This window comes from Cadophora gregata (genome assembly GCF_030347475.1).
Source record: "Cadophora gregata isolate MNR1 chromosome Unknown scaffold_11, whole genome shotgun sequence".
NCBI lineage: Eukaryota > Fungi > Ascomycota > Leotiomycetes > Helotiales > Ploettnerulaceae > Cadophora > Cadophora gregata.
The window spans coordinates 1841972-1868454 of NW_026695934.1; the positions used below are offsets into that span (position 1 = coordinate 1841972).

A 26483-nucleotide genomic window follows, 5' to 3' on the forward strand; every position below is an offset into this window, starting at 1 on the left:
CATTCATATCAATCAATCGAACTTCTCAGAGAATTGCGGGCTGTCGCCATATAATCAACGAGAAGAATAGGAAGATAAAAAGTGACACTTGAATGCCATAGCTACTGGCGCCTGACAATGTTAGACACCAATGTAAAACAGGAAGTAACATTCACAGCACAAGAACACAAGAAACCATCAAGGAAAGCACTAACTAAATTACATGAGCGTTGAGTGTTCGATTTCCGGATCTTGGGACTACGAGGCTGGGCTCAGGTCATGTAAAATGATTCTCACATCGATTGAGCCGGAATAGAAACTTCCTCTGTCCCTACAGCCTGGCTACCTCTCAACTTTAGTAACAACGATGGTCCTCGTCTCTATACTCTCACGCTCGATATCATGAGTCTTATCTTCCGATAATTTGAACGCCGCATGTGGACAATCTATTCTGTGTATCAGATGTGTGAATGAAAAGGAAAGTGAAGCACTTACAAGGAGGACTATTCTCAGGCTTGGAATCCCAACTAGTGAAGATACTTATCTCCTTCTGAGATTGATTACTACACCAATAATAGTCCTGGTGTGCCCCGTATTTCACATAATAGGCTTCGCTACTCTGGTCTTGAGCAGGTCTGTCGACTGCAACTAGATCCTGTTTCTGTATAGTCCACGGGTCGCAGAAACCCAATGGTGAATTCTTGACAGGCCGGTACAAAGGTCTCCAGGAACTGTTGTGTGAACATTGACTCGTTAGTCTTCATTCCAACAGGTGTCTGAAAGAACACCCCTGGGTTGGTGTGATTAGGGAGATGTAGCACCTACTTGATAATACGTATACGGTACTCACCACCGAGATAGAGTTGTGCTTCAGAATCTGTCAACATCTTCTTAACCCGCTGCATACCAGCTTCTTCGGTGAAGTCTATAACACTTAGATAGGACTTCGGGTTACGCAAGTAGTACTCTTACCAACGTGAACTGGCCAGATGGGGACATCTGGAGATTGCGCGGTTCCTCGAGTCTCTGATGAGTCGTTCACTGCAGTGGAATCTTTTCGGAACTTTTTTGCAACTGATCAGAGTCGATTTAGCATGGCTGTTTAACGCTTAGAGATTCATCCACCTTGAAGTTATAGCAGAAGGCAAATTCCGCAGACAATAGGGACTTGATCAGCTCGGTCGTTTCTTGCAGATAGCCCATGAGGCTCTCTTCTTCTGACAGAGAAGCTGCAAAGTGACTTTCATGCCTGACTATCTGGAATCCCTGGATATCAAGGGATGTCACGACATTCTTGAGATCGCGAACTAAGATTCCAGTTTGTGGGCGGGTGACGATATTTGTCCTTAGATGTTCTCGATCCGGCGGAAGCAAGCCGGTGAACAGATACGGCTTCTCTGTTTTGTAGAGTTCAAGATCGTCCTGAATGTAAAAGAACGAAGCCTCTACGACTGGCAGGTTCTGAGCTTTGGGGTCAAGCGATAGTCGCATCGTGACATTGGAAGATAGGGTAGGGTAGGGTATGTGATTGAAGTTCAAAGCCTCGATGTGGACAGAGAAGGATGTTCCTTTTGTGCCGTCGTCGTACAGTATCTGACTTGGTCCATGGAAGCTTTATGTAAGGTAAGGTTACAGTAAGGTTAATTTCGAGAATGCAGGTGCGCAACGGATTGGACGACCCTAGCCCAGCTTCTATTACAGTATATTGTAGGTACAAGAGCCAATCGCATAACGCGATACTGTACTGTAAGTTTCCGAACAGCGACGGACAGACATCTCATGTCATATCAGTCAGACCTCAGACCTCAGACCTGCATGCAAGTTCCCTCGCAAGCCGGGCGAGGTGAGGGCAGGGCGCCGTGGCTGAATGTGGACAAGTGCTGGCCAGGAGGTGGCCGCTTTAAGAGAGGAGAGGGGAGGTGAGGTGAGGTGAGGTGAGCGAGGTGTCTCAACAGCGGGATCAACAACAATAGGTATCCTACCTTCCTTAACTGACCTAAGGTACCTATTTATGGCCTGTAAGTGCTCCAACTACCGCTTGAGGGAGGCAAGGAGGCAGGGACGCAGGGACGCAGGGAGGTAGGGACGCAGCCGTCGAGCAGGAACGGGGGGGGATGCACGGCCTGTACTGTACCGTAAGGTACTGTAATTCAGGTCGCACCCGCCTGGAATTTGTCCAAATTGTCCTTTTCACCCGCTGTCGCTGTTGCTGTCGCTGTCGCTGTCTTCCATTCATCATTGCAGGGCAGGCCCGGGCCCAGGCCCAGCGCCTTGTCGGCTTTCACCTCATTCACCCACACGCACAATCACAATCACAATCACAATCACAATCACCTCTGCCATACTAAGCTACCTATGGAAGCAGAGTCCGTGGAATTTGAGCAGCAGGGTAGGAACTGGCCTGGTAGCCGGCTTTGGCCTTCACCCTCATATCGAGAACGAGAAGCTCCTCATCCCGCGTCTTGGGCAATACTCCCCCTCCCCCTCGTCATGGCCTTGCTCTCTGCTTTGATTATCACGGCACTGTTCGTCGCCATCAGCGATGCCTACCTTACACGCGTGCCACCATTTCCCTACCCAGGCAAGAGCGCAACCAAGGAGGTTGAGGACAGCTATGGTGCTGTCACTTGCGGAAATGAAATATGTAGCAACGTTGGACGGGACATTTTGAGAGGTGGAGGCAACGCAGCCGATGCTGTCCGTTCTATTCCCTACAAGAAAGTACCCAAGCTGATGGCTTCTTCAACCTAGGCAGTAGCAGCGCAGTTCTGTCTAGGGGTCATCAGTAAGTCTGTTGCTGGGAATAATAACACATTCTGCTAATCTTTCCCAGGCCCCGACCTGACGGGCCTTGGTGGTGGCGGGTTTGCACTGATCAGAGCAAGCGATGGCTCGAAAACTTTCGTGGATTTCCGAGAAACCGCTCCTGCAGCAGCTTCAGAAAGCATGTTTGCGAATCATGAGGAGCTTTCCCTCAGTGGTGGACTGGCAAGGTAAGGGCTATATGGCGGGATGTGGGAATTGAAGCTAAAAGGCCATAGCGGAGTTCCGGGAGAGCTGAGAGGTCTGGAGTATATCTACGACCATTGCTGTACTCTGCCGTGGAAGGAACTAATAGACCCAGCTATCAAGCTCGCTCGCGACGGATTCTCATTCTACGAAGATATTGCCGCGCAGGTTTTCTACCTCGATGACTCCTCTTTCCTGGTTGATGATCCTCAATGGTCTATTGATTTTGCACCAAACGGCACCCTTCTTGCAATCAATAGCACTATAACTCGAAAGAGATATGCGGATTTATTGGAGACAATCTCAAAAAAAGGACCAGAAATCTTCTACAGTGGCAGAATCGCGAAAGAAACAATCAGATCTGTCAAGGCAGCTGGTGGGATAATGGAACTGGAGGACTTGAAGCAATACAAAGTTGCCGTTCGCTCGACTCTGGATATTGAATACCAGGGTTTCCGCCTCACGAGCACCAGTGCGCCGACGAGCGGTCCGGTGACTCTGAGTGCACTCAAGATCTTTGAAGGATATCGTAACAGAGGTGATCCGAAGAATCTCAACCTCAGTACTCACCGCCTGGATGAAGCAATTCGCTTTGGGTACGGCCAGGTACATTGCGAATCCCCCACCTCTGTTTATTACCGCTAACAATGTGTTGGAAGCGCACAAAACTTGGGGATCCTAATTTTCATTCCAAGGTCGATGAGTATCAACATGCAATGTTAGAGTCGAAGACAGCAAGGCAGATACGCGAAAAGATATCAGATGAACACACGCTGCCTGTTCACGAGTACAACCCCGACGGCATTGAGAATCTTCCCACGTAAGATTGATCATCAGCGGCTACTTAACGCACTTGCTGACATTGATCACGATAGACCAGGAACTTCTCATTTGGCAACAGCAGATTGCCACGGCCTGGTTGTTGCTCTGACCAGCACCATCAATACAGCATTTGGTTCCCGTTTGATTATACCTGAATCTGGGCTGGTGATGAATAATCAAATGAACGACTTTTCGATCCCAGGAGAATCCAACACGTGGGGATTTATTCCATCTCCTAATAATTACATCAAGCCAGGGGCCAGACCACAATCATCCATCTCTCCAGTAATTGTGGAACATCTCAGAACAGGAGGCCTGTACTTTGTTGTCGGAGCAGCTGGCGGATCGAGAATCATTACTTCCGTGATTCAGACCCTTTGGCATGTTTTAGATCAAGGAATGAATGGAGCAGATGCAGTTGCTGCTCCTCGACTACATGATCAACTCGAACCGGACACGGTATTTCACAGGCTCGGCACTCCCATGATGATTAATGCTAATGTTTTTTGTAGATTCAATTCGAGCTTTCGTATGACAACGAGACTACTGCTTTCCTAGCATCGAAGGGGCATGATGTCACTTGGATAGACTATCGTGCTTCCAATGTCAATGTGCTACGACTACTCTCCAACGGTACATTTGAAGCAGACAGTGATCCAGGCTTGGTGAATGGCGGTTCATATACGTGTTGTTGAGAGCATGCATGATGGAGAGCTTCATTAATGGCCTAAATAAGATTGCAATCAAATACCAGTACAGCCAGACCCTCAGGGACACTACCACGATCAATCTGTCCCTTTTGTTGCAAACCCGTGTTCACCTCTCTCTTAGAACGCATTCCTGCGAAACAGTTTAGATCTGCTGTGCTGATTCCTCAGACTGGAGAGAAGCACCTTACTCATTAGTGTCCACCGTTGCCTCTGCCTTTGAATCCACCATGAGACAAGACATCAAGTCTGACCATTTTACCCTTGGTGGCTGGGTCTTCATTGCTTGCCAGGCTAGTCTGGGTTCCCTCCACTTCCTCATCTGACCGAATAAGTTCGAGCCATGGGCGCACTCTGCCATCTTTCTTATTGTCCAATGTCATGTTCGGCACGGAAGTAGGCATTTTGAAGATTCGATCGGTGTTCAGGCGCTGAAGAAGATATGTTTCTCGGCTTGTATCTGTATAGCTGCTTGGTATCGAGAGAATCAAGCAATGGGATGGACGCGTACCTTGATCTTGCTTGCTTGTTGCTGTACTTTCGATGTGGTTACTCCCAGCCGAAGAACGACTTGATCTTATATCCATCGTACGTGTACAATTTGCCTGCAGAGCCGCATTTCCAAACTGCGGAACGGCCTTCTCGCGGTATATGGGAGGAGATGCATCGAGCCGAGAAAGTCCAGTATGCTGCGGAACTCAAGGGGGTTGCTTTTCTGAACCCCAACCAATACTTCCTGCTGTTTTAACGCCCAAAGATAAGAATTCTGCTTCTCGTAAGTGAATCCAATAGCAAAGCAAGGCCTGTCTGGACTTTTGTTACACGGCATCACAGCACATCAGGAGATCGGCAGTCAGAAGACCACTGGGTTATACAAATTGCTTTGCCGATAGCTTCTCGTCCGCCTCACTTCAATAAGCAACTGGAGCCAATGGATTATGATTTGAAGTCTTAGTCCCTTCAAGATTGTATCACTCTTGTAGTACCAACATCCTCTTCGCCAGGAAGCTCATTCACGAAAGTTCAATGATGGCCGACACATTCTCCAACAGCAACCTGCTACCATCTGTACTCAACGAGTGATTTGTAAGTGGCCCTCACTATGGCCTGGTCCTTTAGCCCTGCAATTGCGACTCGATAAATACGTACACAGACCTCTCATAAGCACACCAAAAAGAAAAGAAGAAGAAAAAAAGTACGCTGCTCCGCTACTGATCTCCGCGAGGTTGGTCTGTGTCCAAAGGTCTGCTTAGAGTGCTGAATCTCGCCTGTTGGCATGGCTTCAATGTTATTGGATGTTTTTCTGACTACCAATCCGGACGTTGAGTTCATACACTGGAATTATGTCGACCTAGCAGGACTTGTTGGCTCCCGCTGCGTGCCCAAGTCCATCTGTCGGGAACTGGCTCAGCAAGGTACGCCTTCGACACTGGGCAGCCTTTCAACTATTGGTCTTTGCTCCCTCAACGATCTTCCATCTAATTTCAGGACACATGGGTGGGACTCATTATATCCTGACTGGACAAGTCTGCGAAAGCTTGACACTGGACATGCATCGGTCATGTGCAATGTCTCCGAAGAAGCCTCCGGCCATTCTGACCTGGTCATGGAAAGCCCATTTCTCCGTTGCTCGCGATCTGCGCTACAACGTGCGGTCCACTTTGCGCGCAACCGCCTCGGTGCTATGATTATAGCAGGTTTCGAAGTTGAGTTCTATCTTATTGACGCCGCCACCGCGAAAGACCCCTCACTCTTCCGCCGTCCCACCTATACGTTCTTAAATGGTGCCTGCAGTCTTCGAGGAATATATGCCGAGTGTGCTTTCGAATGTGTCAAGGCTTTACAGCAAACCGGAATCGTTGCGAATGTGTTACATGCAATCCGTGGTCCTCAGCAGTTTCAAATCCCGCTGGGAGCCCTGCCAGTCTTGAAATCTGTGGACACACTCATGCAGGCGAGAGAGATCATCAGGAGAGCTGCCATAAGGCGAAACATGAGAGCCATCTTCTTGCCCGAGCCCTTCAAAGAATTGGAGTCGTGCGGTCTCCACGCACATCTTTCTTTCAACCAAGAGCTGGGCGGGCACAAGGCTTGGAATCCCTACGAAGGCATCGAAGATTCCTTCATGGCAGGACTATTAGACCATCTACCCGCGATCACGGCGTTCGGTATGCCTTGCGAGTACAGTTATGCGCGCGTGAGGGCGGCCGCTGTTGGGAAATGGGTGGCATGGGGTACCGGCAATAGAGACACGCCCGTGAGAAGAATATCGCAGAATCGCTGGGAACTGAGAGCGATTGATGCCACATCCAATACGTATTTGACTATGGCTGCATATATAGCTTTTGGATCATTGGGAGCTATTGCTCGACAAAAGCTGAGGCTGCAAGACACCAGGGAATTCGTAGATTCTCTCGACACGGTCACATTGCGCGAGAGGAGGATTGATACACAAATGCCAGGAAGTTTCAGAGAGGCACTGACACAGTTGCATCGTGAAAAGGGTAACGAAAATCTTAGCTCGGTCCTTGGGCCGCAGATTCTCGACTTTTATCTAGCTGTCAAGGAGGGTGAGATAGCGACGCTGGCTTCAATGACAGAGCGGGACAGAGAAGACATGTATTTTGAAATCTATTGAGACGAGTTTCCAGATAGGCCACCAATAGAAAAGCACCTTGCAAGCTGAAGCCAGAAGCTGAGCAAACGAAGCAAAAGTCAAGAACCCAGATGTCAATCTTGAGAACATGAGCATGGCATAAAAATCATCCACCGTTCTCGGCCAGGTCTTCAACATTGAGCACGTCAATGCAATTCACCGCATCGATGAATTGATATCGCATCCGCCGGGAATACCACCACCCGACATATGCCATAGAAATTAACAGGCATGTGGCAGCAATTCCGCTGGGTATCCAATAATTACGAGCGTACCAAATCTGTTCAGTACTGAAACTTCCCAGATAGAATTCTGCCGAGGAGTTAGACCAACGCGAGAGCCAAACCCGTGCCTTTACGCCTCATGTTAGTATGTACAACAACAATCGCTAAACTGCAACAGAAACTTGCAGGACGTTACTTACAGGTGTTGAACAGAGGCAATTGGCGTACAGAGACATGAGCACAAAAACTGCAGAGGAGATGGATTAGCATCAAATTGAAATTAAACAGAATACGGACTGCTCATGCTTACCTGTTCCCATGATTCCTGTAACAAAAGAAGCAAAGCTTCCTATGAAGAACACAAAGTACCAAGACGCATTTGCCAAGCCGAGGAACAGCTCGCTCCTCTCGAATATCTTCTTGCTGCGACCCATAGTCCCCCACAACGTCCACTTCAGAAGCCAAAGTATGATGAGTATAGCCTGCGCACAGGCATATACGAGTAGCGTAAGTGACCGACAACCGAGGCCAACTATTGGAGTTGTATAACTGTTTATCATCAGACACATCTACGAAACACAAAATTGAGGGAGGATACCTTATCGAAGCTCCAAGGAAAGCCGGTACAAACAACAGTATGAAGGCTGGTACTAATGTAGAGGCGATGAGCGCCATTTTATTTTTTGTGTATAGCACCTCGTCTTGAATGGTTGATGTGGAGCTAAGATTGGAATATTCCTGGGACACTCTGGCAATCCATTCTGCTTTGCGCTGTCCTCTATTCCAAATCCATGCCACTTTGTATCTGGTTTGAGTGGCTGTTATGTATATCTTGGACCAAAATATTCAAGAGTATGACTTCTGAGACCGATCACCTGGACTCCCGTTGCTGACTTTGGCAGGTTCAATGCCAGCAGCCTCCTCCACGCTCAGTAGTCTGTCGCGCCCCATACTGATGGGATGAGCGAGCCCCTCACATATGCTAGGGTTATTGCAGGCAAGTAGAAGACTGCTCAGAATTGCGATGTGCGGGATTATCATCCAGATCATTCCAAAAGCGAGTTGATGCGAAAGGTCACTGTACATCAAATTCAAAGTTAAACCAGGGCTTCTGCATCAGTGACAGAGGAAACTCACGTTTCTCCATACGCTGCTCGAAGTTCGATGAGAGTATATGCAAAATTCCCAACATAAAAAACAATGGCGGCTCCCGTTGTAGATCCGAAACTCATCTGCGATTCCATGGCTGATCTAAGTTTGAGTTTGACAAGATCGATCTGTAGTCCAGTTGAGATCGCATATTCTGCCGCAATTCGTTGCCGTCTAGGAGATGCAACGGAAGAGAAGCTTGGACGCTTTGGCTCAGTTGAACCTGTGATGACGGTAGTTGCAGGTTGCGGCATGGCCAATGGCCCATTCGTGGTGATTGACGAAAATCTCCTTCTCAGGTTGTCGTCCGGGAGATCTTGCAGAATTCTCTTGCAGTCATTCCATGCTGGGTCTTGGTCGAGACTTCCGAAGAGAATGGCAACCAACAGATGTGCTCGTTGTTTGACCGAGAGAGCATTCGTGCCGATCCGTACCTTGAGGTACCGGAGAAGTCTTGCATCCAGGAGAGCTTCATAGGTCGCGGACAGAAGCATCGGGCCAGAAAGTGTGAGACAGGTAATTGTCCAGAGAACAAGGTCAAGGGTGACAATCAATGCTGCCAGCGGGAGCTTGTAGGCGAGAGATAATATCCCCAATGGACTCCCAATCTTGCGCGGAAATAGGTGTCTTGACACGTTGATTTTGCGTCTTCTTGGGACGTTTAGACAAAATATTGCTGAAGGGGTGATGAATGCCACAAGTGGCTTCAACCACAGTTTCAACGAGTAGTAGCCCGTCCAACTCATCGCCCAACCTGGGCAGGTTTGACTGCACCATGTGTAGGACACCCAGACCTGGGCAGGATATCCATTGCTACCGTCGTAGGTTCCTCCACACGGAAACGGGTTTGACTGAAAATCGTCGATGCTCCCTCGCAAAGCGGTTTGTCCGGGGAGGAAAGTAAGATTCCCGCTATCGATTGTTAGAGATTGATTGACGGCCACAAGGCAGCAGTGATAAAAGTCCTGGGCTCCTAGAAAGGGATTTCCCCATGGTGTTGGAAGGGAAAGATTTGCTAGTTCGCCGTCGAAGACATCCGCAAGAGATCTGAGTGGCTCAGAGGTGTAAGCTTGGAGAATAATACAGGAAATGGAAATAATCGCAATGGAGTTGAGTATATGCATGTTCGAGATGTGTTGGGTGTTGAATCGCAGAAACAAAGGGGACTTGGAAAGGCTACATGAGCAGGTTATATGCCCCGAAGCAATACCCCGTGAGTTAACCTGGTGGGCTATACACATAGGACAACTAGATCTTAGCTTTGGTCAGATTCTGCCTTACGGTATTAAGCATAAATCTGCGGCCCCAATCGTCACCGGATGGTCACTTTGGGCTGAAGATTCGTGTGGTTTCACATTCTGAAGACAGCCCTGCCTCATAACTGACAGCGCAGCTCATGGGTACAGGGTGACGAGACTGACTTTTCATCTAGAATAAAAGACGACCCAAGTTAAAGAGACTACTTGGGCGATCATCATGGCAGCTGCCTGTGAGGAACACCATTGGTGGAGCAGCCACTTGACACGAATTCGTATCACTGGGAAAAAGAGGTTCACAGCCTGGCAAGAGGCAAACACAGCATATGCGAGGCTCAGAGGCTGTGTACTAGATGATGTATGCACGAATCCGAGGAAGTGTGACTACTCTGGAATCTGGCAGGAAAAAGGGAATGCCTGCCAAGCTCCATCCAATTCGTATCAAAACGCTACAATAACCACCAAAAGGTCGCAGTTTTGGATTTCCGCGGTCTCACAGAAAAAAAAAAGCCTTTTGAACTTGGTCATGACACCAATGATCTTTCCAATGTCATTTACTATCCTGACATTTTCGTTTTGTTACACACTGAAGTCATCCTACCAGCACCTGTGGGAGTCTGTTGTGTCTACAAGTGCAACTCAATCTGGCCGAAACTGCCGACAAGACAAGAAGAACTTTGAACTTCCATCTTGTGGAAGACTTATTGCTTCAAAAATACATTTATCGACAGGAACATCAAGACCTACAATGATTAGTTTTGACCACGATGTTGTGCATGATAGGCATTCAAATTTTCTGTGCATTGGAGCTATTGGACAATACTGTATGGTCTTGTGGGTCAATTTAAGCTTATTGTTCCAAGGCCATCGCAGCACCAGCAACAAAAAGTGCTGATACCCTTTTCAATTCATATTTCATGGGAAGCACACTTGAGTCACCTGACTTCGTATGGTCAGTAGCTCTGACTTACCTTTCAGAGACGCTGATCTGCAGTCTTTCTAAAGCATCTACGTTAAAAGCTGATGCTATTTTATTAGTAATCCTTAACATGTCTGTACCTAGATAGCCTTGTCATTAAATTATATCTCCCCGGCTACCTAATTCAACAAACACTGAAAACATGTGATTTCGCTTGGTTTTCAAAAATTTTGTGTACCTACCTCTTGTATTGGGTGAGGCTGCGTCCAAAATGCGTTTGTTTCAATCGAATACAATTATATAATCAAGAACCGAATAGATCTGTCAAATGCGGTTCTCGAGGGATAAACATATTCGCAGGTCATCAAGGACCATCAAAAGTCCAACACGCGCTGCTTCAACTGATCCTATCCGAAGCCTGTATATGTCTCCACATTATAGACACTAATCCTCTCAATTGCTATCATTATTCCTTATACTCGGTCTCAAATTTTTGAGTTTTATGATACTCCATCATGGCTTCTTCTGCTTGTCCACTTGCACCCACCGCATTTAATTTTCAGTGGTAGCTGCAGCGTTTGATGCCTCGAAACCGTGGCTACATATATATGTGTCTCAGAAACTGGCGAGAGGGTTATGAGGAGCAACGGCGTGGCTTGGCATGGAAAAATGCTTACGAGAGTTTGGTTTAAGAAATGAAAGGAGAAGGATGCTGTGTCACGGAGGAGATCATTGTTGTGTGCCTGCGGAGGGGCATTAATCTCCACGCTTTTCTTACGTTGGAGGAAAACGGATACAGAGGACTGGTTTGAGATCTGAAGAGTAAACTGGGCTTTCTGACAAGTTCTGGCTATCTTGTTTTGACTGGAGTTGTTGTTGAAGTGTTGAGCATCTTTCTTGCTAGAATTGAGAAGAAGGGAAAATGAGGGGAAAGCGCTGAGGGCAAGGAGTTGAGCGATAGAGGGCTCATTATGAGAAGTTGTATGCCGGAACAGAAATATGGCACATGAAGATAGATGCGAGATTGTTTAGAAATGATGTTGAATAACGACCTTGAAGCGGTTTGATTGTCAACATTGACATTGGCACTTTGGAAGGTAGCGAACATGTGACTTTCGCTTGTTTACTTCCAGACAGTGTTGACCGTGTCTGGATATCAACAAGTCAGCATCATCGCCGAATCATCACGACATCACGACACCAAAGCACCACAAAATATCACGTTACATCAAGATGTCCACTAAACGCGGCGATTCGAATTTGATGACTGAAGAAAAGAGAGCGAGGTTAAGAGCGAAGAGAGGCAGAACCACCACTGCGGATCTCCTTCCTCCCTTCCCCCCCCCCCCTCCTCCACCTCCTCAGCCCCGTCACACTCACCATCTACTCTATCCCCATCCATCATCAGGCCTCGTCGGCTGTCGTCTGATGTTGTTTCTTCTGGTGTTGAATGGCCATGGGGTAATTTTCTCTTTCCATTTTCTGCCACTTCAAGCCCGTATCTGCTACAACATACGCAGGGTTGCTTCATTATCTCAGCTACATTGAAGACATCCAAGAGTTTTTTTGTTCTTGACTTGAATGCTCAATATCATGGGACTGGGACAATAACTAATATCACCCAGTGTCATCCAACCGCATGCCCCTCGTCCCCGGCTCTCCCTCGCCCAACTCAACATTCATTGTCGATCGAGTCCTCCCCGGTTTCGTTCGGGTCTCCTATCCCGTGCTAGCAAGCACACTCTGTCCCACCGCCACCGAAGGAGAGGAAGGAAAAGAAGGAAAAGAAGAAGAGAAAGCAGAAGGACAAGCAGAAGAGAAAGCAGAGGACAAGCAGAAGGAGCGAAGAGAAATAGGAAGAGGATGACTCGGAATCGGAAAGATGGTTGAGACGGGAGGCGGAGACTGAGGAGAAAGCTAGGGCGGAGAGGGCACTGAAGATGAGTATGGAGTTGTAGAGAATTTTAAGTTTCAAATAGAAAAGGGATGATTTTTGGTCGTGTACTTGATATAGTACGGGAAAAGGATGAGTTGAAAAAATAGTTGGGAAAACCAGCCTGGGTCTAGCATACCTAACTCGGGAAATGTTAGGTACTTCTATGCCACGATCATAGCATTCTCCTTGTGATCGAGGACATCAATTGGTATTTTGATAGAATGAACAGCGTCACTCCGACTCTTGACATCTCCTCACAGTTCTAAGCTACCACGCGTAGTCGGATGCCGTGAGTTCCCCTCTTATCAGCAACCTCTTTCTGCCAGGCTAGCTCTCATGGTCGGCAATTTATGACAGAAGCGGGGGTCATCTAGTGCTGCCATTGGGGCACTGTAAAAGGCACAAGTTTTAAAGAGAAGCTACTGACATATATACCATGAGGCTGGCATCGTCCGTGGTTCATCGCCAAGGTACGTGCCTTCATTGAGGCACAGTATTATCTTGGCATTTAACGAAAACTGTTCCCTGGTGAAGTATGCTTCGACGAAAAAGTGCTTCGACTTTATTGTAGGATATCACTACAATCTTTGAGTTACTTGGTGGCGGTGTGCTAGTTACCAACCTCTACATGCACAAGCACTTTCCAGTCCATGAACAATCGTTAACCCAAATGCAGGTCACGCTCAGCACAGCTTCAGTCATCTACTTCGCCCCACCTTTTTAATCACGTTTTGTATATATTACATGGCACGATTGTTATGTAAGCTGAGCGACAACACATTCATATTTCAGGCAACATTGGACTTCGTTTCCAGATTGCTCTTCAGCCAACACAAAACCATCACTCTCGGAACAGAATGCTCGATCCGTTGACTGCTATCAGTCTTGCAAGTGCAGTTGTACAATTTGTCGACTTTAGTGTGAAGTTGGTATCAGCAGGCCACGAGCTGTATGACAAGGGCAGCCTTGCGAACAATGACGAAATAGAGCAGATAACCCAGGATCTTGCCCATTTGACTGAAGAGCTCGGAGCCGATCGTCCAACTCCGGCAAAACAGCTATCTCAGGATGAAATCGCTATCAAGCAGCTAGCCTCGTCGTGTAAAGAATTGGCCGACGAGATGTTGGAAGTCTTGACGACCCTGAAACTTCAGAAGCCAGAAAGTGGACTGGAGACAGTAAGGAAATCTTTGCGAAGTATGAGGAACAAGGGAAAGATCCAAGACATTGAGAAACGCTTGGGGAAGATTCGTGATGAGTTGAATCTTCGACTCACAGCTATTCTGAGGTGAAACCATCTCCTTCACATATATCTTCGGCGCTGATTCTCGACAGTAAGAAGCAATCTGGGGTATTTGCTTTACTCCAAGATCTGAGTGACGAGAATAAACGTTATCAATCAACCTCTACGCTCAGACTGGAGTTGCTACAGTCTCAGCTTCTGACGGTCCTGGAAAGTCAGAAGAAATCTTATGCAAAAGCTCAAGATCTGGAGGCTATTTCAGCCAGTTGCCTGTCATTGGCGGAAGAGGGGACGCATGTAGCAACCGCCCAGAAAATTCTCAGAAGCTTGCATTTCAAGACCATCAAAACACGGCAGGTCAATGTCAAGACCGCACACCCCAAAACGTTTGAGTGGATTTTCAGAGATGCTGAGGATGCCCGAAAGTCTCAAACAAGATTCAGAGAGTGGATGGGTTCAGAGTCCAAGAATGGAATATATTGGATTTCTGGGAAAGCTGGATCAGGAAAGTCAACACTCATGAAATTCTTGATTAGCCATCCGAGCACGCTCTCACTTCTAGAGTCATGGTCTGGCAAGCAGAAGCTTGCTATTGCCAGCCACTTCTTCTGGAGCTCGGGCAATGCGATGCAGAAGTCGCAGGAAGGGTTGCTGCAGTCCCTTCTGTTCCAAATCCTACGCGAATATCCGCAGGTCATAGAGCCATGTTGCCTAGATAGATGGCATGCATCAGATCGTTATCAAGATGACCCGGATCCTTGGACGGTACAGGAGCTTTCCGACTGTTTCACTAGGCTTGTCGAAGAGCCAAGAGCACCGAAGATATTCCTTCTAATCGACGGCCTGGATGAGTATGACGGGGAGCATGTTGATCTCGTTAATGTGCTTCAAAAATTGAACGGATCACCCAAGATCAAGATATGCGTTTCCAGCCGGCCTTGGAACGTCTTTGAAGATGCATTCGGAGGTAATGCAGAGCAGACACTCCGCCTACACGATTTCACAAGGGACGATATCACGCGTTGTGTGAGTGAACAACTGGGCGCAGACGCTCGCTTTAAGAAACTGAAATCCGAAGATCCTCAGTACCTTCAATTGGAGAAAGATATTGTCGACAAGGCAGAAGGAGTTTTCCTCTGGGTCTTCCTAGTCATTCGGGCACTTCTGCGAGGTCTGACAGACGACAACGACATTGAATTTTTGAAGGAGAGACTTGATACCCTACCAGCTGGGCTAGAGGAATATTTCACAAAGATTCTAAGCACTATCGAACCTGTCTACCAGGAACAGACAGCGCGCATATTTCAAGTCATGGTACACTCCACACAGGATCTCTCTGCGGTGGGCCTTCAGTTCCTAGCAAATGAGAAGAAGGATCCCGATTACGCGCTTCATGAGAAGCCCCCGTTCGTGACCGCCGAAAAGGTCAATACCGTATCAGTAAGGATGCGAAAGTATGTCAATGCCAGATGCAAAGATCTTCTCGACGTCGCCATCATGCCACTCGACGACGAGGATCTTTTCTCTTATCGCGTGGCCTTCCTCCACCGCTCAGTTCGAGACTTCCTTGCGACAAATGAAATGTATAATTTGCTCAGAAGTCGAACGGGGATTGACTTTGACGCAAGGGCATCCCTGTGCAAAATGACTCTGGCAGAAATTAAGACAACTTGCTATATTCCACATACGGGTTCTGATAAATTATCCCTTGATACGCTCGGAAGTTTGATATACGGGTTCTTCAATTACGTACGAATAGCAGAGAGAAGCCGGGGAATTTGCGACGTAGCACTGATAGATGAGCTTCATGATATCTTGAGGAGATACCAGAGTTTCCATGGAGAGAAACTTGTTGAAATGATTCCAGCATACCGCTATCCGGACAACGAGCCAATCGTTGCTCTTGCGGTCGAGGAAAGCATTCTGTCCTATGTCCGAGACAAGCTGACTCTCTGTCCGCAATTGATTTCCAATAGCGTCAATTTTTCTCTGCTCGATCATGCTACTACTCTCCCAACATTAGGCTTTGTGCTTGGAAATGTACATTCCACCAGAAAATTGGACGTCGAGATAATTGCGTTTCTTCTGAGCCATGGAGCACGGCCTAACAGAAAAGACCCCCAAACCCACCGCTCGACCTGGGACCGTTACTTGAAGCAGTGGTATGAAGACAGTTCGGGTTTCACCCAAACTCCAAGTCGTACCTTGTTAGATATAGTAATACTGTTCATTCAAAACGGGGCCGATCCAAACATCGAGGTTGCGACTGAAGGCAATTACAAGAAACATGCTACCAAGGGGAAGTGGGGTCGACCACGGACAATCAAACTTCCCGTTCCATTAAAAGACATCTTGGAGGCAAGGTTGACGCCCTCAAATCTTGCGCTGGTTAACAGAGTTCTGGAGGAGAAGAGAAGGTTCTCTATGTGGAAATGGATTGGTTGGGAGTGAGTCAATGTCATCAAAAGTATCCAGGACTTGACATATTTCCGAATTATTCAAACGTCTATGTGGCCTTGCAACGAAAGGCACGCCATACTGTACCTTGGATTAGACACACCGAAATAACGACACGAAGCAAGGACACTGCCAAATGATAGTGCAGATCTCAAATAATAGTGGCATTGAGGAGGTTTAGCTTTGGGTGAGCTTGGACGACACGAGGACTCCTTCATCATAGGTGAAATACAGAGCATTCCTGATTTTCACCTCCCCGCGTCAGACGTCCGTCACTGCACTCGTAATCAGAGACCTGAAGTCGCTTAATTCAAAGGAAGACTTAAGAGGAAGATACACAAGGAAGAAGAGCGTTAGATATTCAGTAAATCCCTAAAATAATATACTTTTAAAAGACATTGATCAAATAAATTATTGACTACATTATTCAATAAACAATATACTCATGTTAAAGCCTAGAGTAGTTCATATCTTACGCTTTACTTAGCCAAAGATATACAATCCAAGTACACCCCACTCGTGGTCTTCAACTTTCGAAAAGGCAGCACGCTGCGATATGAAGAATATATCGATTCTTGTAGATCCAACCTTGATGCCTGTTTAAATGTATTTATTCCGTCGCCTACCCCAACTTCTACTCTTACTACGGTTTTTTTTTTTGGCAATCACGGACTGCACTTTTCGCAGACACTGTCTGTAATTTGTCTACGATTCTCTAAAGGTAAAACTGCAGACGTTTTGCAGACATTTTGCAGAGAGTGAGTTAGTGATTGCACAATAACTCCCTCAAGGCTACAGATGCCTTGCACGAGCTCCCCATCTCTATTAAGTCTATCCCATCATGCCCACTGTCCTAGGCTTTGAAGCTACCATAGCCAGGGGAAGTATTAAGTAGCTTGAAAATACAGCTTCAAAACACTATTTTCATTAAATATTACAAAAGTTTATTGTTTGGGTAAATCTTCTCCTTGGCAATTTTGTTATTTTGGTGACGGGTCGGGGAATTCTACCTAAGATCTTGAATAAACCAAAAAGATAATAGAAAGAAGAAGACGCCTCATTCTATCAAGTTCTGACTTGCTGTACGAGCCTCACATACCCGCGAATCAAAGCCTCTTCTTATCAGAAGGAGAAATGGGAACCAGTGTCTAGATGCAAATCCATATCAAAACTCCCATAGTCATCGTAACTCAGCTCAAAACTTACGGTCTGCTTCTCTAGCCTAGTGAGCCAAAAAGAGTGAGCATATTCTAGACAGTTCTCAACAGTACTGCATCGCACCATCGTTTCTTAATTCCCGTTTGCATAACCACGCCGAGTCCTCATTCTCGCCCAGGAATTGCTTATACAGAGGATTCTGACGGGCCCTTCTCGTAGCAAAGACTCCTAAACTTTTGAACGTTATGGATTCCGGACATTGAGATGAGTTTCTCTGTTGTGATTCCAAAAACAAATCTGAGAAATAATGTATGTCGAGGCGGTAGGCACACCGGAGACCGGGAGCGCATAGCTACCACGAAACCCGGACAAGTCACAATTATCTGGTCAAGGGCATGACTAGTCCACCTCGGCATAGAAACCATCGCATTCAGTCTATCTCGCATAAGTAGCATCTATCGCTACGCCATCAATCTATCTTCAAATCAAAATCATCGTATCATCTCACATAATCATCGTCATCTCCCTCCCGTACTCCATTCCCAACGTCACTGTATCCGCAAAAGCTCAAAGCTTCGCCAACACAGCCTCAGCGCTGCTCACAGAGACCTCGCGCCCGGGCTCCTTCTCGGCATACACGATCTTGCCATTATCGATGATGAGCGCATATCTCGCAGTTCGCTCGCCTAGAGTCCAGCCCAACTTCTTCGAGAACGCGGCGTCGACGTCGGAGAGGAAGAGCTGTTTGCACAAAACCATTAGCCAATGTTTCTCATGCTTTCATTGCGAACCCAATCTCCGCTCTTCCAACACCGGCAGCCTTCCACCCTCTTCTGACTGGGATAAAGAATTTGTGGGAGAAACGTACAATATCATCATTCTTAATCCCATTCGCCTTGCTCCACGCACTCATCACAAAAGCATCGTTATACGCAATCGTCGCCACAATATCAACGCCCTTTCCCTTGATTGCAGTGAGGTTCTGGATGTAGCCTGGGAGATGCTTTGCGGAGCAGCCCGGGGTGAAAGCGCCTGGCACGGAGAAGACGACGACTTTCTTGTTGGCCCATTCTAGTTGTGGTGGGTTTTGTCAGCTGTGAATTTTACGAGAAAGAAGGTGGGTGTTCTTCTTTGCATTTGCCTGGAAATGTGGGCATGTGGGCATGGCGGGGTGAGGTGAGGTGCGGGGTAATTTTTTCTGATGGAAAGTTTGTAGAAAAGAGGATTGCGAGATGAGGGAGTATGGAGAGGAGGCAGGAGAGGAACTATCTACCTTTGCTGGCATCGTAGTTGATGGGAATGCCACAAGCTGTGATTTCGCTGCTCTCCGGGGTGTACGGGACGTAACTGAAGGTTACGCCTGCAGGGAGGGAATCACCGAGCTTGAGTTCTGCTGCCATTTTGATCTTTTGATTGTAGATATGCGTAAAATTGATTTGCAGGAAGTGAGAGTCTTGGACCGGAAAGTGCGGAGAATTTGATTGTATTTTGGTGTTGAAGTTGATGAGGTGTCGTTGAAGCTTCGAGAAGAAGAGGACCCTAAAGCTTTAAGTACCGCCCGGTACCGCGCTAATAGTGGGGTCCGATATCCCCTTACTCCGATCTTGATCTCGTTCCTGACTACCAGAATCACTACAAAATAGGGACAATTCCGGAAATAAACTACAGTATTTTTCTTACTCCTTCTAACCACAAGTACATCCATCAAACATCATTCTCAATAATCAATATCTCACTCCCGAATCTAGATCCCTTGCCACCCCTGCATCCGGCACATCTGAAAACAAATCCTTGGCTCGGAATAGCGTCATCGCCGGAATTGCTGACTCAACCTCGAGATTCTAGACTGTCTAGAACGTGACCCGAAATGTCGACGTCCCCCAAGAGCATCCCGCGGGATCTGGTGCTGACGACGACCAATGCAAATACTCGGCGCTTGATTAATCCCGGGCCTTGGAGCATATCGAGCTCATGTCGAAGCCTGCGTCCGAAGGAAGGAAGTTTTACTGGTGTCGGCAGCAACGGCTTCTTCCCGTCTGCAGCTGGATGACACAGCGAGCACCTGCGAACCGTCTGCCTCTAGCAAGTCTTAAGAAAGAAGATTTGACGATTTATTTCTGAGGGTAGACCAAGCTGCCGAGATTGTTTACCGGTTCTAGGAAGCGCCTATCAAGACGTCAACAGGGAAAGTCCGTGGAAGTAACTCTGGAGAAGAAGGCAATACCGAGAATCCGCCGTCTGTTTACTGATCGGGATACCTCTGAAGTCCTAAAGGCTCTCTTGTCAAAGGGAAGGCGCGCGAGATGTTCAGATCATCAGGATATAAAGCCCACTCGACCTTTTCTTCACTTCTCTCGTCCTCTTCCTCAGCTGCCCGGCCATCACATATCTCACACAGACTTCAACCACTCTCACTCTCACTCACTATCCGAACCCCCCATCAAAACCGCACAATGTCATCCTCCCCCTCCTCTTCGTCCCCCGCAATTAAACCACCTCTTCCACCATTCACTCGCGCCACAGCCATTCAGAAAGTCAAAGCCGCGCAGGACCTATGGAACACGCGTAATCCTTCGCTGGTGAAGAATGGATATACGCCAGATTCGATATGGCGGAACCGAGATACGTTCTTGAAAGGAACGGATGAAATTGTGGAGTTTTTGACGAAGAAATGGAGTGTTGAGAATGGGTATAGGTTGAGGAAGGAGTTGTTTGCTTTTACAGATGATAAGGTGGGAGCTCCCACAACCAACTAGCCTAACCATTGAAGAAACATAAACTTTGCGAGAGAATCGTATAGGAATTAAATTTCTGACTTGATATTCCTTTAGATCGCCGTCCAGTTCTGGTACGAATGGCACGATACCACTGGGCAATGGTGGCGGACGTATGGTCTTGAAGACTGGACGTTTGCACCTGATGGACGCATGAGGAAGAGGCAGATGAGTGGGAATGATGTCAAGATTAAGGAGGGAGAGAGATGGTTCAAGGATGGTGTGGATGTGAATGAGGTTGTGATTGGAGAGGAACATTGGTAGTGTCTGGGGAAGAGATATAAGAGAGTGTGAGTTGGAGATGATGGCGGGGTTTGAGGAGGTCGAGATGAAGCCAGAATAGAGGAATTGAAGAGACTGGAAAGAAAGGACGATAGCTTCAGTTGATAGGACCTGTTGGTCTGCGATGCATTACATGAATAAAAGCATTTCTTTCGTCTTGTTGCTAGTACCTAATGAGTGTTAATTGACGTGCCAAAGAAGCCATCGAACATGTTTCACATGACTCCAGATACCTGCACGTTCAAGCGCCACCGTCATGCTCTTAGCTACTTGTGATCGTCGAGTAGCTTTCTTTTGGGCAGAGCCCAGCTGCAGGGACCCCGTATCGGGTGTCTCCTCCACCAAGGCAAGAAGGGATCGTCGGGCCGTGTAACCAACCTCAACAGACGGTGTAGACAACTCGATTGGGTGTCCGTTCCTGTTTGCTCGTCGATAGGACGTTACTCGTCCCATAAATGCGACGTGGTTCGTTGAGAGAGCTCTGTTGGGTTCCAGCATTCTGTACACTGCGCTGCTTGGTCGACGCACGATCAGTGGCATCGAGCTTGCATGAACCCTCGGCACAGGCATCGATCTGAAGCTTCTTAACTAGTCGTTAGCTTAAACTCGAAAGTACTACAAACGAAGCGACGGCCCGAATGCACGAGCTGGGATGTTGGCTCCGGGGAGAAATTCTTCATGAACACGAGCAGTACTGACTTTGTCCTCCAACGTTGTGTTGAAAAGTCCGTGAGGCTGCAGGAACACCATTTAACCTCCTCATTCTGAGACATTGGTCATGGAAACTTTGATCTTTTATATGGAGGCAACATCCGAACGGAACTGGTCATGCTGTCCAAGGTATCGCTCGTGTGGTGCAGATGCCGTGTGGGACGAACTATAAGTAAATCGAGGTTGGCTCCCGTTGTTGACCTCGCAGAACTACGAGGGGGAGGGGGCGTAAGGAAGTGTATCTCATATTGTCCATTCGGTTCGATGCATTAGAGTACGATGGGGTTGAAACATGACCTCCACTTCGCTCTCGAGAACTAGTCAAGTAAGTGACGAGAGGTATTTTCAGGGTCAACTCCTCAAGGTTGATTCGTAATGCTACTCTATTTCAACAATACTCGCCGTCGAATTGTCGCTGATGACAGCAGTGTTAAAATATCGAGTCTGTGAGAGGACTTGAGCCTGGCGACTATCTTCCATTGAAAAGATCAGATCAGGGATCGTCCGTGGCAAGCCCTATCCAGGTAATGCTGTGGCCCGTTAGGAGTCTGGAAGAGTCATACAAGATCTCTCATGGAAACAAGTATTCCATGCCTGAACCCTAGACGATCGTGGTTGTCATCCCAGGCGCGTGTTGTACTAAACGCCGTCGAGTAGACAAGTTTGGTTCGCACCCGGCTTTGGTGTTTCGCAGATGTGCAAAAGGGTGATGGGGACGATTGATGACTGCGCATGTTTGTGAGTCGTGGAAATCATGCGACACTATGGATTGAGAACATTCCGATACTAAGTGCCGTCATATCTTTACTGGATGTCTCAATTGCTCCTAGGAGAAAGATCAGGCTCTTCGTCGAGGTAAAGGAAAGGTGAACTCTGGAGGAAGCTAAGCGAGAACGCTAGCCTAATCATATCTGATCACGGCCGCCCCCTCGATCCTATCCCACGTCCTTTTCTCGCAAATACAACCTCAAGATCGACTTCACAAAAATACAGAGCTCCAACTTACATCCACAATGTTTCCATTGAGGATAAAGAACACCAACACCTCTGCAGCAGAGTCTTATGGCACTGTTGACATTGAGCTGGGAGACAGGCGTGAGAGCACTGCACGCCGTTCACTCACTCCCACTTGTGATCTCGCTGAGATGACCTCCAGCAAGCCACATGACAAGATTACTCTGCTGAACACACTCAAGAACATTCTCTTGTTTCGCAAGCCTGGCTATAGCCCCTCTCCTGCCGCCCTGAAGGACTTCCAAGATGAGATGGAGCGTCGACTGAAGCTGAAGAGCGCGTCAGCTGGAGGCAATGGCGTTGGAAGAAGCGCAAACTGCTACAAGGTGATCTCGATCCATCCAAGCTCAATCCCTGAAGACATCTCCTTCGATAGAATGATGATTGGCGCGACCTTCCCAGTAAGTTCTAGCCTCCCTCTCGTCAGTCAAGCCAGATCGGAGACTGTGTTCTCTTCGGACTCTTACTGACGTCAAAAGCCAATCAATATGACTGGTTTCAAAGCCTTCCTGACCAATATTGATTACAATGTGGAAAACTTGGATTTCCTGCTCTACATTCAACACTACACCAAGCTGTTCGAGGCTGTTGCCGACGAAGAAAGGGCGGCATTGAGCCCACCATGGACTAAGAAGGATGAAGAAACTGCAAAGAAAGCTATAATCAACATCAACAGAACTAATCACAAGTCATCTCCAAGTATTTCCATGCCTCAGTCGAATTTGCCCACTCCACCAGGCTCATCTGGCGACGAATGCTCAGTCGAAGACCTGAAGTATGAGGAACGTCACTCAACCCCTCCCAGAACAGCAGATGGAGGTAGACTTGCATTAATGGGTAGAAGTATGTCCGATGCTGATATGGACTCTATTGCGCCATTTGCCAAACATGCTAGTCAACACCTTCATCGCGAAGAGTCTAACACAGAGCATGCTGAAGTCGGACCAGAGCTTCCTAGTATGTATCCCTCTACAACTTTTCCTGCTATATCTAACTTGTCAAGTCTCCGTAATGAACCTCTGGAAAGAAAGCCAACGAATTGCAAATGCCTTCATCCTCCCCAACGGACCCAAACAACTCAATCTCTCGAGCCGTGAGCGTGAACTTGTCCTCTATGCAATCGCACGCAACAACCACCCCACCTCCTTCTCCGTTGCCCTTCGAGCCGCAGACCACGTCCTCCGCAACGACAGCTACCCCAAGTTCCTTCAGCTCGCTACACCCAACATGAACCGCATCCGTCAACTCTTCGCATATTCCATGGGCTACCTCTGCATCTTCCTCGGAGTCGCCTACGCAGGCGTAATGTCCATGAGCAAAGCCGAACGAGAATGGCGCCTGTTCGCAATCCCTCTGATCGTCCTTGGAGTTGCAACTCTCTATGCAGCCCGTCGCGGTATGTGTCTCGTCCTGCACAGTCTCGGCCACTATCAAGTCAAGCCATGGGAGGTCTACGATCCAGAACATGCCGAGCGCGCACACGCCAACCCTGAGGTCTTCCTAGGAGGCAAATATAAGAGCGAGAGTCGGGATTGGGTTCAGCGGTATAATCGTCGATATGCTATGCGCAAGATCTTTGACAAGGAGGCACCTGTTGAGGAACCTCGTATTAGAGATGCTCAGAACGTTATTTTCGGACAGGGTTTGTTTACGGGTTTCTTGGCGAGTCTTGTTGTAATGGCTGTCTTCATGTCGTTGCCACCTGCGAATGACTTCTAGTCCGCCAATATTATGGCCTTAGAAGCTATGCTGAAATGATGCTTTGGGAGATGCATATAAATTGCTGTTGGGATGGCATTCAAAATCATACACGAGACCTTTACGATTCGATGGTCGAGCTGACAGATGTATTTTTTGGTCTTGCACCTGGCTGCTCGAAAGGCTAATCTGGATTTCATTGGACGTACGTGGGGAGGATATTTGATGCATACCCAATGATGGATGTCTGAAAATGCTTATACCCCTGTATTTAACTTTGCGATTGTCTGGAATATCTACCTTTTTCTGTTTGCTTTGGCTTCCTCCATTTTGAATTACCTTGGCTGGCGCCGGCACATCCCCGTGGCCTTATTATAGGATGTCCCGGATGAAGAAGCAAATAGCCAGTTTTCACGTAAGAGTAAAGCACAATGTGAGCGTCATTCCAACTCAAATTATTTTGTATCTACGTGTCCAGGTTCAACTGCGACAATAGCAAATCCACCTGGAGCGAAAGAAAAACAGCATAGCATGTTAATCCTCAATCCATATCCCACCCCCATCCTCTCACTTGGCATGTACCAAAGTCCACCATATCGGATTTATGTCTCCCTAACCACAGCAACGATACTTTCTGGCACCTTCCATGACGACTTCTCCTCCTTCCATCGCACCATTCTCTTCTTCAGCATTGTGTCAAAACGCTCCATCTCAACGTCCGAGAGTTTCAACGCTCTAGCCTTGCTTGCCAAGTCCTCAAACTCATATTGTAGCGTCAAATCTCTGCCAGACAGGATAGGATGAGAGCTTCGGCGGGCAGTCTCGTCAACAGACTTGTCGACGGGATGGGTCGGAATGACATACAGTCGTTCGACCGAGTCAATCTGACTTATAAACCAAGGGAAATCCATGAAGCGTGGCCACCCGAGGAACGTGGTAGCCGGGAGACAAAAAGCAATATTCTTCACCCCGACAAAACTTGTAGCTACCGCATGAGGTTGATCATAATCGCGATCGGGGTTCGGGTTCACCAGCAACGGAGACAGCCATTTCCCCGACGAGTTCACATCGCTCCAGAACAAAATGACATCTCTATCAGGATTGAGTTGTATTGTCGGCCTTCCAGTATTATGCGTCCATTTAATATCTAGTCCGTTTGTCGAGTGGTCTTCGAGCTTGATGGAGATATGTGGTATCTTCAGCATGGCGGCTCGAGAATCGCGGCAGGCGGTTAACAACCCCGAGGGTGTGTAGTTGCTTTTGAACGCTAATATGTATTGGACTGTGAAGCGAATGTCTGGTGTTGTGGCTTCCACTTTGATGATTCGAGGGCTCTCGCTTGCGTGCTTCCAAATCAGGTCTTGGAGCTCCTTGGCTAGGTTCACGAACAGGGGAAATTCTTTGATAGGAAAGGTATTCGTGCCTGGAGCTTGAGGCTCTGCATTTCCAGAGTTGATAGAGGTTGCACCTGGGGTTGCATTTGGGGCTGCATTTAGGGTTGCATCTTGAGGCGTAGTATTGGAATTGTCCTCATTGTTAGGCGTGTTGCTCAACTGAAGTCTGCTGAACTCCTCCCCTAGGTTATTGCATTTGAGGTTTGTTTGTTGTTCCATTGTAACAGCTGCTTTCAGCATGGTTAGCAATTGTCTGAGACCCACGTAATCAGATGGCTGTACCTTGTGCTTCTTCGCCTTTGGGTTGTGCGCAAGTCTTGGTGGTCGATTTATTAAAAAATGTTGCCGAGACTACTAGTTCGGAATCCGCTATTCGAGAGAGCGAGGTGTGGTCGAAATATCAACGGTTCGGAGTCTTGAATGACAGCAAGGTGGGTTATATAGAAGTCTGGATGAAGTGGCTAGAAGTTAACTCATGATATTCCTATACAATGACTCAAATGCGACATTATAGTCTTGAAATTAGATTGTGAATCGTAATTTAGGACTGATAAGATTCCATTTCGAATTAAGGTCAACATCGTTCTGAATGGTCCAGGCTGCCGAAGCTGACTCATTCACTTGAATATTCTCACTGAGGCAAGCCAAGTATCTAAGCCCTAGCTCGCCTTATACATTACCAGACCCTACTAAAGCAAATAATTCGTGTTCCTATCACGCGCTGCCTTGATATCTGACATTGTTTCCAGGTGCAAGTGACCTGTGTTGTTTCTCCACTTTTTAGCCGATAAACAACGCTAGCAAACTTTAGTGCCTCTAAGGACCCTGACGCGCTGTTACCTCAAGGACATGGAGAAACGGGAAACTATACACAAACACAAAGCCTGGACAGTAAGTAAGCTGAGATTTGAATTGTTGTTATCCAAGCTGTTAGGATCGTAGCTGCTATGATGGACGACGCGAAATGTGGTAGTGACTCGAGAGGACAAGAGACTGATGTCCCAAAATCCGAAATGAACTTCAGTCATGCTCTCGAGGCTGGTATGTTTGGCCCTTTATTGATCTTATCCTATGGAATCTTTCACTAATGAATAT

General features: G+C 47.4%; 10 protein-coding genes across 12 annotated transcripts; 5 read left to right on the forward strand and 5 right to left on the reverse strand.

Annotated features, from left to right (window-relative positions):
- Positions 1-159: 159 nt before the first annotated feature.
- ONS95_015022 (uncharacterized protein) lies at positions 160-1276 on the reverse strand. Its single transcript, XM_058508705.1, has 4 exons — positions 952-1276; positions 805-904; positions 475-710; positions 160-425 (listed from the first exon to the last, which is right to left on the reverse strand). Exons 2-4 carry the CDS (start codon positions 882-884, stop codon positions 322-324), a joined length of 420 nt encoding a protein of 139 aa, XP_058354720.1. The 5' UTR covers positions 885-904; positions 952-1276; the 3' UTR covers positions 160-321.
- ONS95_002719 (uncharacterized protein) lies at positions 1277-4583 on the forward strand. 3 transcript variants are annotated; one of them, XM_058495991.1, is made up of 7 exons: positions 1277-2676; positions 2731-2764; positions 2813-2972; positions 3021-3594; positions 3648-3808; positions 3864-4269; positions 4323-4583. In XM_058495991.1, the coding sequence occupies exons 1-7, from the start codon at positions 2335-2337 to the stop codon at positions 4503-4505; spliced, it is 1860 nt and encodes a 619-aa protein (XP_058354721.1). In that variant the 5' UTR covers positions 1277-2334; the 3' UTR covers positions 4506-4583. The 3 variants fall into 3 exon arrangements, with proteins under 3 accessions (XP_058354721.1, XP_058354722.1, XP_058354723.1); XM_058495992.1 differs by having other exon boundaries at positions 1277-2972; XM_058495993.1 differs by having other exon boundaries at positions 1277-3594.
- A 1210-nt stretch (positions 4584-5793) lies between these two features.
- Positions 5794-7191, forward strand: ONS95_002720 (uncharacterized protein; the record flags this gene model as incomplete). The annotated part of the gene is made up of 1 exon (XM_058495994.1): positions 5794-7191. The coding sequence occupies one exon, from the start codon at positions 5794-5796 to the stop codon at positions 7153-7155; it is 1362 nt and encodes a 453-aa protein (XP_058354724.1). The 3' UTR covers positions 7156-7191.
- Positions 7192-7561: 370 nt separating this feature from the next.
- ONS95_002721 (uncharacterized protein) lies at positions 7562-8072 on the reverse strand (the record flags this gene model as incomplete). The annotated part of the gene is made up of 3 exons (XM_058495995.1): positions 7562-7644; positions 7708-7946; positions 7996-8072. The coding sequence occupies 3 exons, from the start codon at positions 8070-8072 to the stop codon at positions 7562-7564; spliced, it is 399 nt and encodes a 132-aa protein (XP_058354725.1).
- A 171-nt stretch (positions 8073-8243) lies between these two features.
- ONS95_002722 (uncharacterized protein) lies at positions 8244-9670 on the reverse strand (the record flags this gene model as incomplete). The annotated part of the gene is made up of 2 exons (XM_058495996.1): positions 8244-8475; positions 8535-9670. 2 exons carry the CDS (start codon positions 9668-9670, stop codon positions 8244-8246), a joined length of 1368 nt encoding a protein of 455 aa, XP_058354726.1.
- Positions 9671-13387: 3717 nt separating this feature from the next.
- On the forward strand, positions 13388-16779 carry ONS95_002723 (uncharacterized protein). The gene is made up of 2 exons (XM_058495997.1): positions 13388-13945; positions 13993-16779. The coding sequence occupies exons 1-2, from the start codon at positions 13515-13517 to the stop codon at positions 16349-16351; spliced, it is 2790 nt and encodes a 929-aa protein (XP_058354727.1). The 5' UTR covers positions 13388-13514; the 3' UTR covers positions 16352-16779.
- Positions 16780-17306: 527 nt separating this feature from the next.
- Positions 17307-19022, reverse strand: ONS95_002724 (uncharacterized protein). The gene is made up of 4 exons (XM_058495998.1): positions 18789-19022; positions 18384-18586; positions 17564-18256; positions 17307-17505 (listed from the first exon to the last, which is right to left on the reverse strand). The coding sequence occupies exons 1-3, from the start codon at positions 18913-18915 to the stop codon at positions 18083-18085; spliced, it is 504 nt and encodes a 167-aa protein (XP_058354728.1). The 5' UTR covers positions 18916-19022; the 3' UTR covers positions 17307-17505; positions 17564-18082.
- Positions 19023-19968: 946 nt separating this feature from the next.
- On the forward strand, positions 19969-20553 carry ONS95_002725 (uncharacterized protein; the record flags this gene model as incomplete). The annotated part of the gene is made up of 2 exons (XM_058495999.1): positions 19969-20247; positions 20347-20553. 2 exons carry the CDS (start codon positions 19969-19971, stop codon positions 20551-20553), a joined length of 486 nt encoding a protein of 161 aa, XP_058354729.1.
- A 181-nt stretch (positions 20554-20734) lies between these two features.
- On the forward strand, positions 20735-24434 carry ONS95_002726 (uncharacterized protein). The gene is made up of 3 exons (XM_058496000.1): positions 20735-22697; positions 22776-23253; positions 23300-24434. Exons 1-3 carry the CDS (start codon positions 22296-22298, stop codon positions 24013-24015), a joined length of 1596 nt encoding a protein of 531 aa, XP_058354730.1. The 5' UTR covers positions 20735-22295; the 3' UTR covers positions 24016-24434.
- Positions 24435-24509: 75 nt separating this feature from the next.
- On the reverse strand, positions 24510-25607 carry ONS95_002727 (uncharacterized protein; the record flags this gene model as incomplete). Its single annotated transcript, XM_058496001.1, has 1 exon — positions 24510-25607. One exon carries the CDS (start codon positions 25605-25607, stop codon positions 24597-24599), a length of 1011 nt encoding a protein of 336 aa, XP_058354731.1. The 3' UTR covers positions 24510-24596.
- Between the last annotated feature and the right edge of the window lie 876 nt (positions 25608-26483).